Genomic DNA, 13,889 nt, shown 5'->3' on the forward strand with positions numbered 1-13,889 from the left:
GATCTTCGATTACACAGATAAATTAAGGATAAATAATATGATAGAGAAGGGAAAAGAAGAAACATACGCGAAACGGGATGAACGTGCTAGCGTCTTCGCTACAGATCCATCGACGCAGAATCAATACTCTCTTCATGCTATTGTTCTCAACGAGATTGTGATATATATATTGTTAATGCTGTAACGATGAAACTAGATACGCGTACGTATTGAGGGCGGGGGTTTAGTCAAAAAAACGAAAAAAAAAAAAAAAAAAAAAAAAAAAAAAAGAAGGCGCAGCAGGCGATCATCCTAGGGACTCGGAATGAAATGGAATTTTCCGCGAGAGTTCGCCGATAATAGTTTACGATGATCCGTGCCGTGAAACTTACGCCTCGCCGTTTCTTTCCGTTCGCGAATATGTGAAAGCAGATCGGGTTACCGCGAGAGAGACGAGATGAGGTAGCAATAACAGTAGTGAAACAAATCGGGGGGAATGGGGGGGGGAGGGGAGGGAAGAACAAAGGAGGTAAAAAGAAAGAGATAGCGATAGAGATAGAGAGTGAGTGGACACGCGTTGGTTGGATGTGAGACGCGAGGGAAATAATGCCTGTAAATAAACGAACAAAACAGATAAAAAAGAGATGAAAGAAAGAAAACAGTGTTGCGTTATAATTATTTATGTTGCTGATCGAAGCGAATTCGATAGTGAATTATTGTAATAATTCGTAATTTAACACGAAAGACGGAGGAAGAGAAATGAGAAATCATATACACAGATTATGTACATAAGCTAATGGGTAATATCTCCCTTGGTAAAGGATAGCTTACGGATAGTTATTATTATTATTATTATTATTTCTAAGTAACTATTATTATTGTCATTATATTATTATTATTATTAATTATTATTATTACTTATTACTATTGTCATTATTAATATTATAATTATCACTGTTATCCTTTGGCCAATGATCTCAAAAGAAAGATAATAATTGCGTTCGGATGAGAGTGTTGCTAAATCTGAGCCGATTTCAATTTTCGTCAAAGGCCACAACGGGAAAAGGACCATCGTTTTCCTTCATACATTCAAGACATCAATTTTATTTCTTCATCTCTCGTCTTTTCTTCTTTGTCTATTTTTACTGTTTTTCGTTTCTTTTTTTTTTTTCATCTATTTTTTCGTTCCTTCCTTCTATTTTTATTTCTGGCCTATGTACTCTCTAAACATGTTTATGACGCACTCGAAGCGAATTCTTTGTCTACAACTGCGCTTCGTTTCCGATTCTCGTAAGTTCCGTTACACTTCTCATGCGGCGCGCGCATTTCAAAAATTAGTAAATGCGCAATTTTTTGAAATCTTTTTTTCTTGTTTCGATTTATATATTTCGGATCACCGACTTTTTTTGACTTTAAGGGCGTATTAAATGAATGCGTGATCAGAGAATGAACGTTCCTTTCTTTTTTTCTTTTTTTTTGCGGCCATACACTCCATTGTATAAGAAAAAAATATGAACAGAAGAAATAATCGTTCGTATCGCTATTTAGTTTCTGTCGAGTTATTTTATAAGTGTTTATCAGATGGATAAGAACCATGCTCATTTAAAAATTGAAAATTCCGATTTTTATTCAGTTTTCTCATATACATATATATACGGCGAACGAGAATTCTGGATAAAATTTAAAAGATTATTTTATTTTATCCCAGGTTCATTGACGAATCGTTTGAGCAAGGACACTAAAAAAGAGAAAAAGAAAAAAATGAATGAATAGCGGTTTAATGTAATGTAATTCGAAAGTGACCTATTAAATGAATAAATTTAGTTAAATCTGATAGCGGTGCAACGCTGATCAAATTATTCATAAACATGTTTTATCAAACGAGAGTCAAGACATTTTGTCATGTCTTTGTATATTTTTATGCAATGTTGTAGAATGATATTGTTTCAAATATATTATACAGATAATAATAATAAACAAATTTATATGCCATAACCTGTGTTTAATTTACTTTGATCACTTTGTTCCTTTAAATGTTTAAATGTTATCAAAAACAATCGGAGATATTTCTACAGAATTTCTTTTAACCTTCACGGATCATAAAGTGTAATACTGCTATGAAGAAATTAAAATTTCTATTGCTGAATAGTTTGAATATGAAAAGTGAAATTTTGCTTAAATGTTATAAAGATTTAGTATGAGACACAACTATTTTATATTATCAATGAATCACGTGTAAACGCGAATCAAAAGAGTGGGAAGTTTCTGGTTATTTCGAAAACATGGCTACTATTCACAGATTGCAACTCGCGATTAAATTTGGAAAAAGTCTTTCAAGACCGTTAAGTCAACATTTTGAAAGACGAATTTTGGAAAAACAATATCAACAGTTTTCAGGTTTGTATAGTCGTACGTCATATTATTTTTATTTCTATTTTATTTTTTCAGTTAAATAGATTTTGAGGTTATCTGCATGTTTTCTTTGATCATATAAAACAAATGCAATGAATATTTATGTAATTGTACATTATCAACAAAATATTTGATACTCAATTTATTTTTAATGATTTATTTAAATTAGTTCACTAATTGGCTTTTGAATATATATATATATATAGCTATAACAGGCAGTTTGGTACAAAGTTATTCCTCTCAGGCAGCAACAAAAACCACAGAAACTCATAATATTATACAAGATATAGAAAAACCTACAGGTATTTGCAACACATTTTTCTTTATAAAAACATCTTCAAAGTTTTATGTAACATGTTTTTAATTTTGGCAGAGGAAGGAGTTAAACATGAATTTCAATCAGAAACACAGATGCTTTTACAAATTGTTGCAAAGTCGTTATATTCAAATAAAGAGGTAACATCATTCTTATCTTATATGAAATTATTTAAATATTTTTTAATTTTTAGAAACAAATTTCTTTCTTTTATGTGATTTGAAGGTGTTTCTACGAGAACTAATTTCCAATGCAAGCGATGCACTTGAAAAATTGAGATATATGCGCTTAAGTGATTCTAAAGCTGCAGAAATTATTGGTGATAGAAGTTTAGAAATTCATATTGGTACTGATAAACAAAATAGGGTACTTATAATCCAGGATACAGGAATTGGTATGACTCGAGAAGAATTAATATCAAATTTAGGAACTATAGCTAGATCTGGTTCTAGAGTAGGTATAAATTGATAGTATAAATTAAAGTGACTTGACTGTATACTATTAATTTTTTATTACATGATATATCTTTTTCTTTAATACAGGCGTTTTTGGAAAAATTAAAGGAGAAACAAGATGTCGGTGATACATCCCAAATTATTGGACAATTTGGTGTTGGTTTCTATAGTGCTTTTATGGTTGCTGATAAAGTAGAAGTATTTACAAAGTCGTATGCACCAGATGCTGAAGGACTTTGCTGGGTTTCTGATGGGTAAAAAAAAAACAGTATACAAATGTCCTTAATTTTATATAATATGGGAAAATAAGTTTATATCATGTTATAAAATATGTTTTACTCAGTTCAAATGCATTCAAAATCTCAAAAGCTGAAGGAGTTCAACCAGGAACAAAAATTGTTATACATCTGAATCTCGAATGTCGGGAATATAGCGATGAAGACACGGTGAATCGTATGTAATTTAATTTCTATGAGATTATTTATTTTTCAATTATTAATTAATGTATTAATATTTCGAAGGTCTCATCACTAAGTACAGCAACTTTATCAATAGTCCTATTTATGTTAATGGCAAAAAAGTTAATACTATGCAGGTATGGTAGAAGTGCTTGCATTTTTCTGTGGTATTTTACATTAAATCATATTGTTACATATATCTTTTCAGGCATTGTGGATGCTCGATCCTAAAGATATTACGCCAGCGCAACATAAAGAGTTTTATATGTTCATTGGAAACTGTTTCGATTCTCCGCGATTTACATTACATTATTCAACTGATGTTCCACTTAATATAAGAGCGTTACTATATTTCCCAGAACAAAAACCACCGTTATATGATTTTACGAAAGGTGAAGTAAGCGGAGTCTCGTTATATAGTCGTAAAGTTTTAATTAAAAGCAAAGTGGACACTATTTTGCCAAAGTGGATGCGTTTCATCAAAGGAGTAGTTGATTCGGAAGATATTCCTCTTAATTTAAGTCGTGAATTGTTACAGAATAGTACCTTAATCGGGTAAGGCAAAAATAGGTAAAATGAAATATGTAACATTTATATAAATCTTTATTTATTTTAACTGTAGGAAATTGCGCAATGTTGTAACTGCGCGAGTTTTAAAATTTTTGAATGAAAAAGCTCAGAAACAAACTGAGGAGTATGACAAATTTTATAAAGATTATAGTATTTTCTTAAAAGAAGGTATTGTGAGCACTGATGATCAGAGAGAGAAGGTAATGTATATATTTTTTTTTCATTTTACTAATACTATTTTTCCGTAATAATTTAATATTTTTTTTATTTTCATAGGAAAGTATAGCTAAACTTTTACGATTTGAGTCATCTGCAAAACCACCAGAAGAATTGGTAACTCTAACAGATTATTGCGCACGAATGCCTTCTGATCAAAACAAGATTTACTATTTGTTAGCGCCAAAGTAAGTTAATTATTTCTGCTAGTATATGTAATTGAGACTATACTTGCATTTATTTTTTAATTTTAGTCGAAAATTAGCTGAACAATCGCCATATTACGAATCTTTAAAGAAAAGGAATATCGAAGTACTATTTTGTTATGAAGCACATGATGATGTGATTTTCTTGCACTTAAGACAATTTAATTCTCATAAGCTGACTTCTATCGAAGAAGAATTACGTGAATCAGATTCAAAATCTGATAGTCCTGGTATGTGCTGTGTCACAGTGGTTCTTGAATTTATATAAATATTCTGCTATAATATTTCTTTTTTACTTAGGTATTATTAATCAAACTGAAATTAATGATCTTATAACATACATGAAGAAAACTTTATCCGGAAAAGCACACGATATTAAAACAACGACTCGACTCGAGTCACATCCGTGTGTTATCACAGTCCAAGAAATGGCAAGTGCAAGACATTTTGCCCGCATACAAACTCGTCAAATGGGAGATGATATGTTATACACTCTGCTTCGGCCATGCTTGGAGATAAATCCTAAACATTCCCTTATTAAAAAGCTTTGTCAGTTAATGAAAACCGATACAAAATTGGCAGATCTTCTTATAAAACAGGTATTGTGCCAGGATCTTCTATTTTTGAAATTTTCATATTTTATATTCTAAATTATTGTTCTAAAGTTTCTTTTATTTTGTTCCAGTTATTCACTAACAGTATGGTAGAAGCTGGTTTAATTGAAAATCCACGTATATTATTAGAATCATTGAATGAATTACTGACTACAGCTTTAGAGAAACATCAGTGAAGTCACTGATTTGCAAAATTATTTTTCAATAAATTGCACGTTGTATATAAATTAATTATACAAGCACTTTAAATAAAATAACTAGTTGATAATTGTACAATTACTTGATTAAAATTTATTTTGATAAAAATGTAATTGTTATCATTTATGTTTTTCATTTTTGTAGAAATGATTGTTGTAATTACTAACCGATGTGTTTATTGTTTCACTCATCTCGGTTAATAAAGTCAGGCAATTCGGGAAAGGAAGTATTTGAAACATGGATGATAGTAATGATTATTAAAAATTAATGTAATAACACAAATCGTAGGCAAGATTGTATTCTTTATTACAATAGGTTGATCTTGTACAAATTAATTATAGCCTTCTAATTATAACAAGTCAAGTTTCTCATTGTTTGAAGGATTTCATGATATCGATATGTATCCTATTAGCAGGGCTAAGTTGCGGTGAATTTGAAAGTTGTACCCACATCTTTTTCATGTTTAATTTCCTACATTCTTCATCGTCATACAATTATGGCAAGTTACAATAAAGTAAGAAATAAGTGGAACTATTTATTAGTTTGTAAGGTATAATCAAATACAAAAATCAGTAAGAAGTAGTTTAGAAAAATAAAACAAGTGAACGCATAGAAATGAAATGTACTCGTTTCGATCAGTTCCGAATGCGTAAACTGTTAATTATACGAAATTGTTAAATCTTACTTTACGAAATCGTATTTCGTTCAAAACTTAATGTCGCTCATTGATCAGAAATTCTATAAAATATTGCGCTTCCTCTTCTTTTACAGCTTTACAACGAAATATCTCGTAACGTCCACGTGATTGCAAACCGATTGGTACAATATTTATAAATGGATGATCGTTTCATCCGCATCGCTTTACACAGTCTTTAACCAATATGTCGTCATTGTTAATCCGTAAAATATAAAACTAATCTTAACAATTAAGAAGTTTGCTGTGCTTCGACGCAAACTGAAATTTTCATTGCGCGTTGGATGTTGATTCCGATACAATTTGTTAAGTTAAAACTGTACAATATTCTCATTTCATTCTAATATAGAATAAATTGTCTATGTTCAATTGTATCCGTGTAAGTAATTGCATTGAAATTTCAGAGAGGAGAGGCACAGCTATTTCAAACTTACAAAGAAGACAATTTTCTTTTCCTTTTGGTCAAACAAAAAAAAAAAAAAAAGAAGAGAAAAAAAAGAAAGTCACCCTGTTTCGCATTATAATTAACGTGGTTTTACTCGTTTATCCCACTAAATGTAGAATAAGATGGCTAGTATTCTTTACAGAACAGGAACATAAACAACGAATTTGCCAGTAGAATTCTACATGTATAAAAAGAACGTGTACACCTCTCCCAATCAAGCTGCCCCTAAAATATTCGTCCAACGGAAAGAGAACGTATGTTGCGTGGAAGTACACGGTATTTAAAAGACATTTAGGCACAGAAATAACAGTTTTCTTGACCCTTTGTGTGTCACGATTAACTACACAAATCAATCAAGGGAAATGCCTTCGCTCGTACGAAAACATTGTTCGTTAAGTTGGCAGTTTAAAAAATGTTTCATTATCGTTATTTGGACAGATTTTCATGATGAAAAAAATAATAGCGTGAGAACTATGAGTAATTCATGATAAGAGCGCGTCGAATGAATTGCGGCACGATCTCCACATGCTTGCTGAGCAGTCTTATCGAGTAGATAAAAATGTTAAAGCGTGATGTAAGTAGTAGCACCATATATGCAGTTATGCCTGTCGAACTGATGGTGACTAATGGAAGGAAAACGTTTCAAGTAGAAAAAAAAAAAAAAAGAGAAAAGGAGAGTGGAAATAAAACGGATGAAGTTAAACGAACAGAACGTTGACTTAGCATTACGTACGCACGGAAATTGAATATTACCTTCCGCGATTTCTTAATTTCTTTCCTTTTAAAAAACGTTGGATAGTTAATATTACAATCATTATCATACAAGTCATAGTATTTGATCATTGTATAAACATTATTATCATCACAGTAAAAATATTTCATATCTTTTTTAACTATTGTGCTTTCGCTGCAGTAAACGCCAGCAGACATGCACATATATTCGCCCTAGAAGCAGAGCATTGTTTCTTTTCTTTCACTAGAGTCAATTCATTTACTCGCTAGACTATGCTGTACTTATATCTATATTATTAAGTAGTCCTTCTGTTTACTTCGTACGTAACCAAAATAAAGTCGGTTAGCAAATAGTAAAAATACATAAATGTACCTATGTACTTTTTTTTTTTTTTGCAGTGGAATTATAGTTGCGGATAACATTTAAGTTTAAACGATAGGTCATTAAATAATTAGTCATTGGTCTGACAACGCGGTCGTGATTAAATTTACTTTTTTTCAAGTAACAAATTTTATCCTTAATCAAGATAACTTCTTACTCGTAATAGTTGCGTATAGTTGTCACGATATATATGTATACATATATTCTTCTCACGTATCGTATACGTATACATATACATATATATATTATATATTTTTTTTTTTTTCTTACTAAAACCTCATCCCCTTTGGTAGAATCAAAAAGATGTTTTGCCGTAAAACGAAACTGTTAATGGTCCGTATATAATATATGTATATCGTAAAATCGTCTATCAAATGAATTCGTCGTCGACAGAATAACGTGCGATGTTAAAAAAACTCATCAAATTCGTCAAATGGCCCTATTTTTATTAATTACCGTGAGAACGTACAACGAAAGTCGTACGAAAAGAAGAATTGCTCCCAGATACATGTACGTTCATTTTCACGCCTGCGGCTCAATGGAATCGTTTCGAGGATCGCGGGATTAAGTACGTTGGAGTACCTAAGCTCTACCTACATAGGAGATTCGAGGTACGATGCGCGAACGACGGGCGCACCGTTGCTCAGTATGCGATTACTTCCATACCGTTCTTTTCAATTCGGCTCGTGTTCATCAATTTTCTTATATTCATAGCTGCCTCTGTACACACTCTTTTACCGTTTTCTCCCTACCGTCTGCGTCGATACAATAATCGTATGTACAATAATTCATCATTGTATATATTCACATAACATTCGCACTGTCTTTTATTCAAGAAGCACAGAAAAACACGATCACGTACAGTCTGTTCTCAAGTCGTGGTGGCACCACTGTTTGTCACACCGAGGTCTGCGTGATACCGTTCCCCGACAACCACAGGCGGCCGTTGCTCTTCTGATCGGCGATCTCGTACTCGGAATCGTCGATCTCGCACAAGTTGGTGGACAAGTCGCTGTTGCTGGTCGCACCGCCCAACAGTGAGTTTCTCTCCTCGAGCGTGGTGATCACCGAACCGATGTCGTCGACCTCGTCCCCCTTGTGGCATCGGTTGCGTCGGGTGCTTGGGAAACCATAAGGCACTACGTCGTCTTCCTCCTCGTCGGATTCTAAAGTACTAAGACGTCCATTCAACGGGTTCGTTTCGTTCTCCGTGTCCGTGTGGATGTTGTAATGCGGCAGATACGAGTTCGGATGACGGAGATAGCTCTCGGAGCCTTTATACTTGTACTCCCCCTCGCCGCCGCTGTCCAGGGGATTCAGACGCTGCGTTTCCGCGCACTGATACTGCTCGGAAAACTCAGTCCCGCATTCCGAGTCGCCGACGTACTCCGACTCTTGATCTTCGTTCAACGTCTCGATGTCCCTCGCTGGATCTACAGAGCCGTGCACTGCAACCGACACCACTCCTTAGTTTATGCTTCGAACGCGCCAACTGGCGATTCAATTAAATATTCAGCAGCAATCTTTTTCCGACGAGAAAAGAAAATGAACGGAAATTTAACGTCGCTGGATGTTACAAGTGTGACAACACCGTGGTCGATCGAGGATTAAAAAGACAAATCACCAAGTCTACCGTGATACCATCGCATGCATCCGATTTTGCCGCTACTTGTACGTACAAGATGACAAATTATTCAAAGGAGAAGAAAGATTCGACAGCTGTTTCTAGAATTATCTCGCAGAAAATACGTCTACGGACGTAAACCGACTGTTTCAACGGCGAGTGAAAGCAATTGTACTGCCGCCAAGCATGCAGTCGCATAACTCACCTGACGGTAACTGATGAGTGTTTGATTCGTTACTCTCGTTGCTGTGGAAGCTGGACGAGTCTGGTACTTCGCTTCCAGGCACCTCCGTGATATTAGGCAAGGGGTTTTGGCTTGGCCTGACCCAGTCTGAACAATCCCAGTGATACCCTAAAAGCATTGCAGACAACTGTACTCCGACACACTACATGCGACGATCCGGCGCCGCGATACGGAGTGAGAAAGGGACAGAAAAGAGAGAGAAAGAGAGAGAGAGAGAGAGAGAGAGAGAGAGAGAGAGAGAGAGAGAGAAATGAAGAGAAAGAAAAGCGGAGTATCTGTCTGGTAAATAAAGGATAAAAGAAAAAAAAATAGAGTCTGGCCGATAGAGAGGGGGTAGCAGTACAAGCGAAGCGACCCAAAATGTCGAAATGTGTATCCTTGGGTATTTCGGTGTTGTTCTCACGCAGGCATTGCCATCTCGACTTACCACCGACTATACGAGGATCATCCTCGATGGACGTCATGGAGGCAACGGAGGTCCCACCTCCATGAGGCACGCGTCGAGAAGAAGAATTTAGTAGAAGTCCTCCAGTGGTCAGCTCTGGTACCACTGGGCTCGCTCGTTTCAGGTCTGTTAGCGCACACAATACGATACACCAATGTTAATTCGATTCACGCTACACGCCCAAAGTCAGCATACATTTCCAGACATTCGTATCGAGAAGTGGGGAAACGAACAGAGGGAGAAACAGAGAACGAGAAGCAAGATCGTAAGACTGTGAGACTTGCACATGAAGGAAGAAAGTGAGAACGTTTGTAACGAAACGACTTGTTAAATGACAAGAGAACGAACAGGGAGAAGTAAGAAGACTAACTATATAGGAGCATAGTTAGAGAGAAAGTGAGAGAAAGAGAGAGAAAGAGAAGGACGAGTAGAAGAGAAATCGAGTCAATCGGATCAAGCTATGTATTCCACCCACGATGCATGCCGCAAGCGAAAACAAAAGTAAGAAGCTACGATGAACCATCGGGGGAATCAGCGACGCATACTACTCACCGTTTTTGATCTTTGTGGTGTCCGTGATGAAGGAAGCTAGTTGCATCTGCTCTTGCCAGGTTGGCTTATGAAGGCTATCCGTATCACTGCCTGCAGCGTTTCCGCCGACTGGGTTAGCGAGGGTTAAGGACGGAGGGGGCACGGGTGTGCTGCGGTTTAGGTTTCTCAAATAATCTGGCGGGAAATTCTCTAGCTCGTCGCCGGCACTGCCATAACTGCGCAGCGTGTCTAGATTATTTAGCGCCACTGCTGCCGAGTTACCATACGCGGCTGGTTCGTTGTTCGAGCTGGGAGTATAGGAAGCAGGTCTAGGAGGGCATTGGGGGGGTTCTCTCTGCAAAAAAAGAATCACACGAAAAACCTTAAACTCGATGCACGCATCACTCGCAGGAGAGGGATTACTGGCTGATGATTGCAAATCAAGAAAAAGAACGCCATTGAAAAAGAGAGAGGACAAAAATTAGAATAAAAAGGAAAAAAAAAAAAAAAGAAAAATCATCTATCCATGTTGGCGTACGATCCGAGTATGATCAAAAGCATGCGGTTTTGTTACTCTCGTAAAGTGCTGGCAAATCAAAAAAGGTATATCCGTCGAACGTGGATACGATACCTGTATCACTTCCAGATTGCTCAATTTCGAGCTACGTTTGAACTCGTGCTCGTGTGGCCGCGCCGAATTCAAAACAATTTGCTTTCTCGTCTCGTTGTTGATGTTGTTCGCCCGCGCCCTCGTTCGTTTCATCCTGATCCGTCGGAAGGCGAGATATGTGACGATTAGGAACACGTTCACTGCTACAGCGACGCCAATCCACATTAGATGCTCCCACGTGATTCTGAAGTGGCTCGATATTATCGGCGTGGAATATGCCGGGTTGCCACAATTTAATCCGGTCATGTTAGGGGGACAGATGCACCTGTACGTCCCGATTTCGTTCACGCAGGTTCCCCCGTTTGTGCACGGATTGGCGTCGCACTCGTTAACGTCCGTCTCGCAACGTTCTCCCATGAATCCTTGGCACTTGCATATCGGCCCGTTGTTGCCCTCCTCGCATACCCCGCCGTGAATACACGGGTTCGGGCTGCAATACCTTCCGAATTCGCAGCGTTTCCCGCTCAGACTCGGCCCGACGCATTCGCAACTGTAGTCGCCTCCTTCCGGTGTCACTTTGCAACGACCACCGTAGAGACAGGGCGACGAGGCGCAAGGGTCGGTATCGATCTCGCAAGCGATCCCCGCGAATCTGCTGTGACATTGACACTCGTAGTCCTCGCCGCCGGAATCCTTGCAGGTCCCGCCGTTCTGGCACGGTTGCGAACCGCAGATACCCGGCGGCACGAGAACCGTGGCGGCGTCGCAGCTGAATTCCACGTTCGCGAAGCGTTTCAGAACAGCCACGCTACTGGCGCCGCTCATGTGCAGCGGCACCGACACTCTCGCTATCCTGACGTCGTCCATGCACCCTATGAAACCACGTTGAACATCCTCGAAGCCGAGAATCGACGGATGTTGCTTGACCTCGGCGCCCAAGTAAAGATCGTCGGACTGAAGGTTGAGAATGTCGTTGATACCGGGCGCTGATCCATGAGCCACGCCCTTCCCATCCACGATCAATTTGGCGTTGTTGCTCTCACGTTCTAGTTGAATCTCGTGCCACTGTCCGTCGCTCACGTAGACGCTGCTCACGCGGACCAAACCCTCCCCGCTACCCAGATCGAACTTGTACTGAACAACCCCGTTCACGATTTCCAGTATGTTGTAGTCGACCTTGCCGGCCGCGTACATCAGGTTTCCAGTTAATTGCACCGTTCTGATCCTCAATGATAAACTGAGCCGATCCTCGATCGTCTGCCTGATCAAAGCTTTGTCGATCTTGTAACGGGCGTAGCTCTTGCCGCTAAATGATATGGGATTCCGTGGAATGTAGCAAGACTCGTCGTGACACTTGGAGATGTCGATGTCGCAGGTTTGCCCGGCGAAACCCTCGGGGCATTGGCAAGAGTATCCTTGGACCGAGGAGTCGGGAATGCAGACCTTGAACGGCGGGCAAGGATCCCTGGCACACTCGTTGACAACTACCTCGCAATGATTCCCGGCGTATCCTTCTTTGCAGCTGCACTCCATCTTGTGCTTGTGCCGCGGCGACACGAAACTGATCACGTCGGTAGCTATAGGCGTTATGTGGTTGACATCGAGAATGATTCTATCCTGACAATCCCCGTAGACGCAGTATTCTTTGTTGCACTTAGATCTGACGATTTCTTCCACGACTAATTTCGTCGATTGCTCGAGCTCCTCGATACGCTGGTTCAACGCCTCTCGGATGCTCTCGGAGGTATAAAAGGTCGACGATCCCAAAGGCGAGGAGCTCTTCTTCACGGCGAACAGCAGGTCGAGATCGTTGTGAACGGTTTGGCGAATGGTGCGTGATTTGATGAGATTCACTTCGTCGGTAGAAGGTTGGACGCTGATAATAACGACATCCTCCGATCTGCGGTTCAACGCGTTGCGCACGGTTTTAATGAACCTCTCACGATGCCTCAATACAAAGTCCTCCGGACTGACCTCCCTGAATCTCACGATCACGGAATTCTCCAACATCTTCTCCGTTACCAGATCGACGTTCACCTTGACGACAGAATACGAGTAGAATTTCCCGTCGGTGACGCTAACGTTCACCCTGTATTCGCCGACATCGAGACGCGGAAGTGCCACCAACGTGCCGTCGAGTTTCTCGATCTGAAAGAGATCGTTGGGGATCGGAGAGGACGAGACCAAACCGTACAGAAGCGTGTCGTATTGATCTTGATCGGTTGCGTGAACTTTTCCAATGATTCCACCGGGATACTCGTCCATGTAGGAAATAATAACGACTTTCAGGGGCGTGATCTGCGGCGGATACTGAGACTCCTCGATCACTTTGATCACGACCCACGCATCGGAATAGAGAGGTGGACTTCCGTTGTCGAAGACGCGTATATGCAACACGTATTTATCTTTCACCCTGTTGTTGAACTTGGTGGCGGTTCGGAGCGTGCCGTCCTGTTCCAGTCTGAAAGCGTCGCCCTCGTTGCCAGACCGGAAGTCGAAGGTGTACGGCGCGGCGTTCGGCTCTATATCGGCGTCTGTGACCAGGAATTGTAACACGGTGTGGCCCAATGGCTTGTCTTCTTGCACCACCGCGGTATAATTCGAGAGGGAGAACAGCGGCGGGTTGTCATTTGCATCTAGAACCTCGATGTTTACCATCACGAAGCTCGAAAGTATAGGTATGCCGTTGTCCCGGGCATGAACCTCCAATACGTAATTACCGATCTGGAAACATGAAATATATCGTTGTAGATTGCAT

At 39.0% G+C, this 13,889-nt stretch overlaps 2 protein-coding genes across 5 annotated transcripts in view; one reads left to right on the forward strand and one right to left on the reverse strand.

Annotated features, from left to right (window-relative positions):
* Positions 1-2,217: 2,217 nt before the first annotated feature.
* Positions 2,218-5,499, forward strand: LOC122528958 (heat shock protein 75 kDa, mitochondrial). The gene is made up of 13 exons (XM_043654634.1): positions 2,218-2,376; positions 2,598-2,693; positions 2,765-2,847; positions 2,933-3,160; positions 3,250-3,416; positions 3,506-3,615; positions 3,684-3,757; positions 3,829-4,175; positions 4,243-4,390; positions 4,467-4,594; positions 4,661-4,842; positions 4,913-5,211; positions 5,298-5,499. Exons 1-13 carry the CDS (start codon positions 2,262-2,264, stop codon positions 5,400-5,402), a joined length of 2,082 nt encoding a protein of 693 aa, XP_043510569.1. The 5' UTR covers positions 2,218-2,261; the 3' UTR covers positions 5,403-5,499.
* Positions 5,500-8,196: 2,697 nt separating this feature from the next.
* LOC122528957 (fat-like cadherin-related tumor suppressor homolog) overlaps positions 8,197-13,889 on the reverse strand; it is a 73,976-nt gene continuing 68,283 nt past the window's right edge. For 3 of the 4 annotated variants that reach the window (XM_043654632.1, XM_043654631.1, XM_043654630.1), the window contains 5 exons: positions 11,153-13,855; positions 10,543-10,876; positions 9,973-10,116; positions 9,507-9,653; positions 8,197-9,125 (listed from right to left, as the gene is read on the reverse strand). In XM_043654632.1, the coding sequence (XP_043510567.1) occupies positions 8,575-9,125; positions 9,507-9,653; positions 9,973-10,116; positions 10,543-10,876; positions 11,153-13,855 (3,879 nt within the window). In that variant the 3' untranslated portion in view covers positions 8,197-8,574. The remainder of the gene's footprint in view (positions 9,126-9,506; positions 9,654-9,972; positions 10,117-10,542; positions 10,877-11,152; positions 13,856-13,889) is intronic. The other variant, XM_043654633.1, reaches the window with a different exon arrangement.

This window comes from Frieseomelitta varia, unplaced genomic scaffold (assembly GCF_011392965.1).
Source record: "Frieseomelitta varia isolate USP_RPSP 00005682 unplaced genomic scaffold, Fvar_1.2 scaffold_273, whole genome shotgun sequence".
Taxonomy (NCBI): domain Eukaryota; kingdom Metazoa; phylum Arthropoda; class Insecta; order Hymenoptera; family Apidae; genus Frieseomelitta; species Frieseomelitta varia.

Coding starts and splice junctions, on each gene's coding strand:
- LOC122528958 (XM_043654634.1), top strand. CDS start 2,262: ATGGCTACTATTCACAGATTGCAACTCGCGATTAAATTTGGAAAAAGT. Junction 3,616..3,683: donor CGATGAAGACACGGTGAATC/GTATGTAATTTA, acceptor AATATTTCGAAG/GTCTCATCACTAAGTACAGC. Junction 3,758..3,828: donor AAAAAGTTAATACTATGCAG/GTATGGTAGAAG, acceptor ATATCTTTTCAG/GCATTGTGGATGCTCGATCC.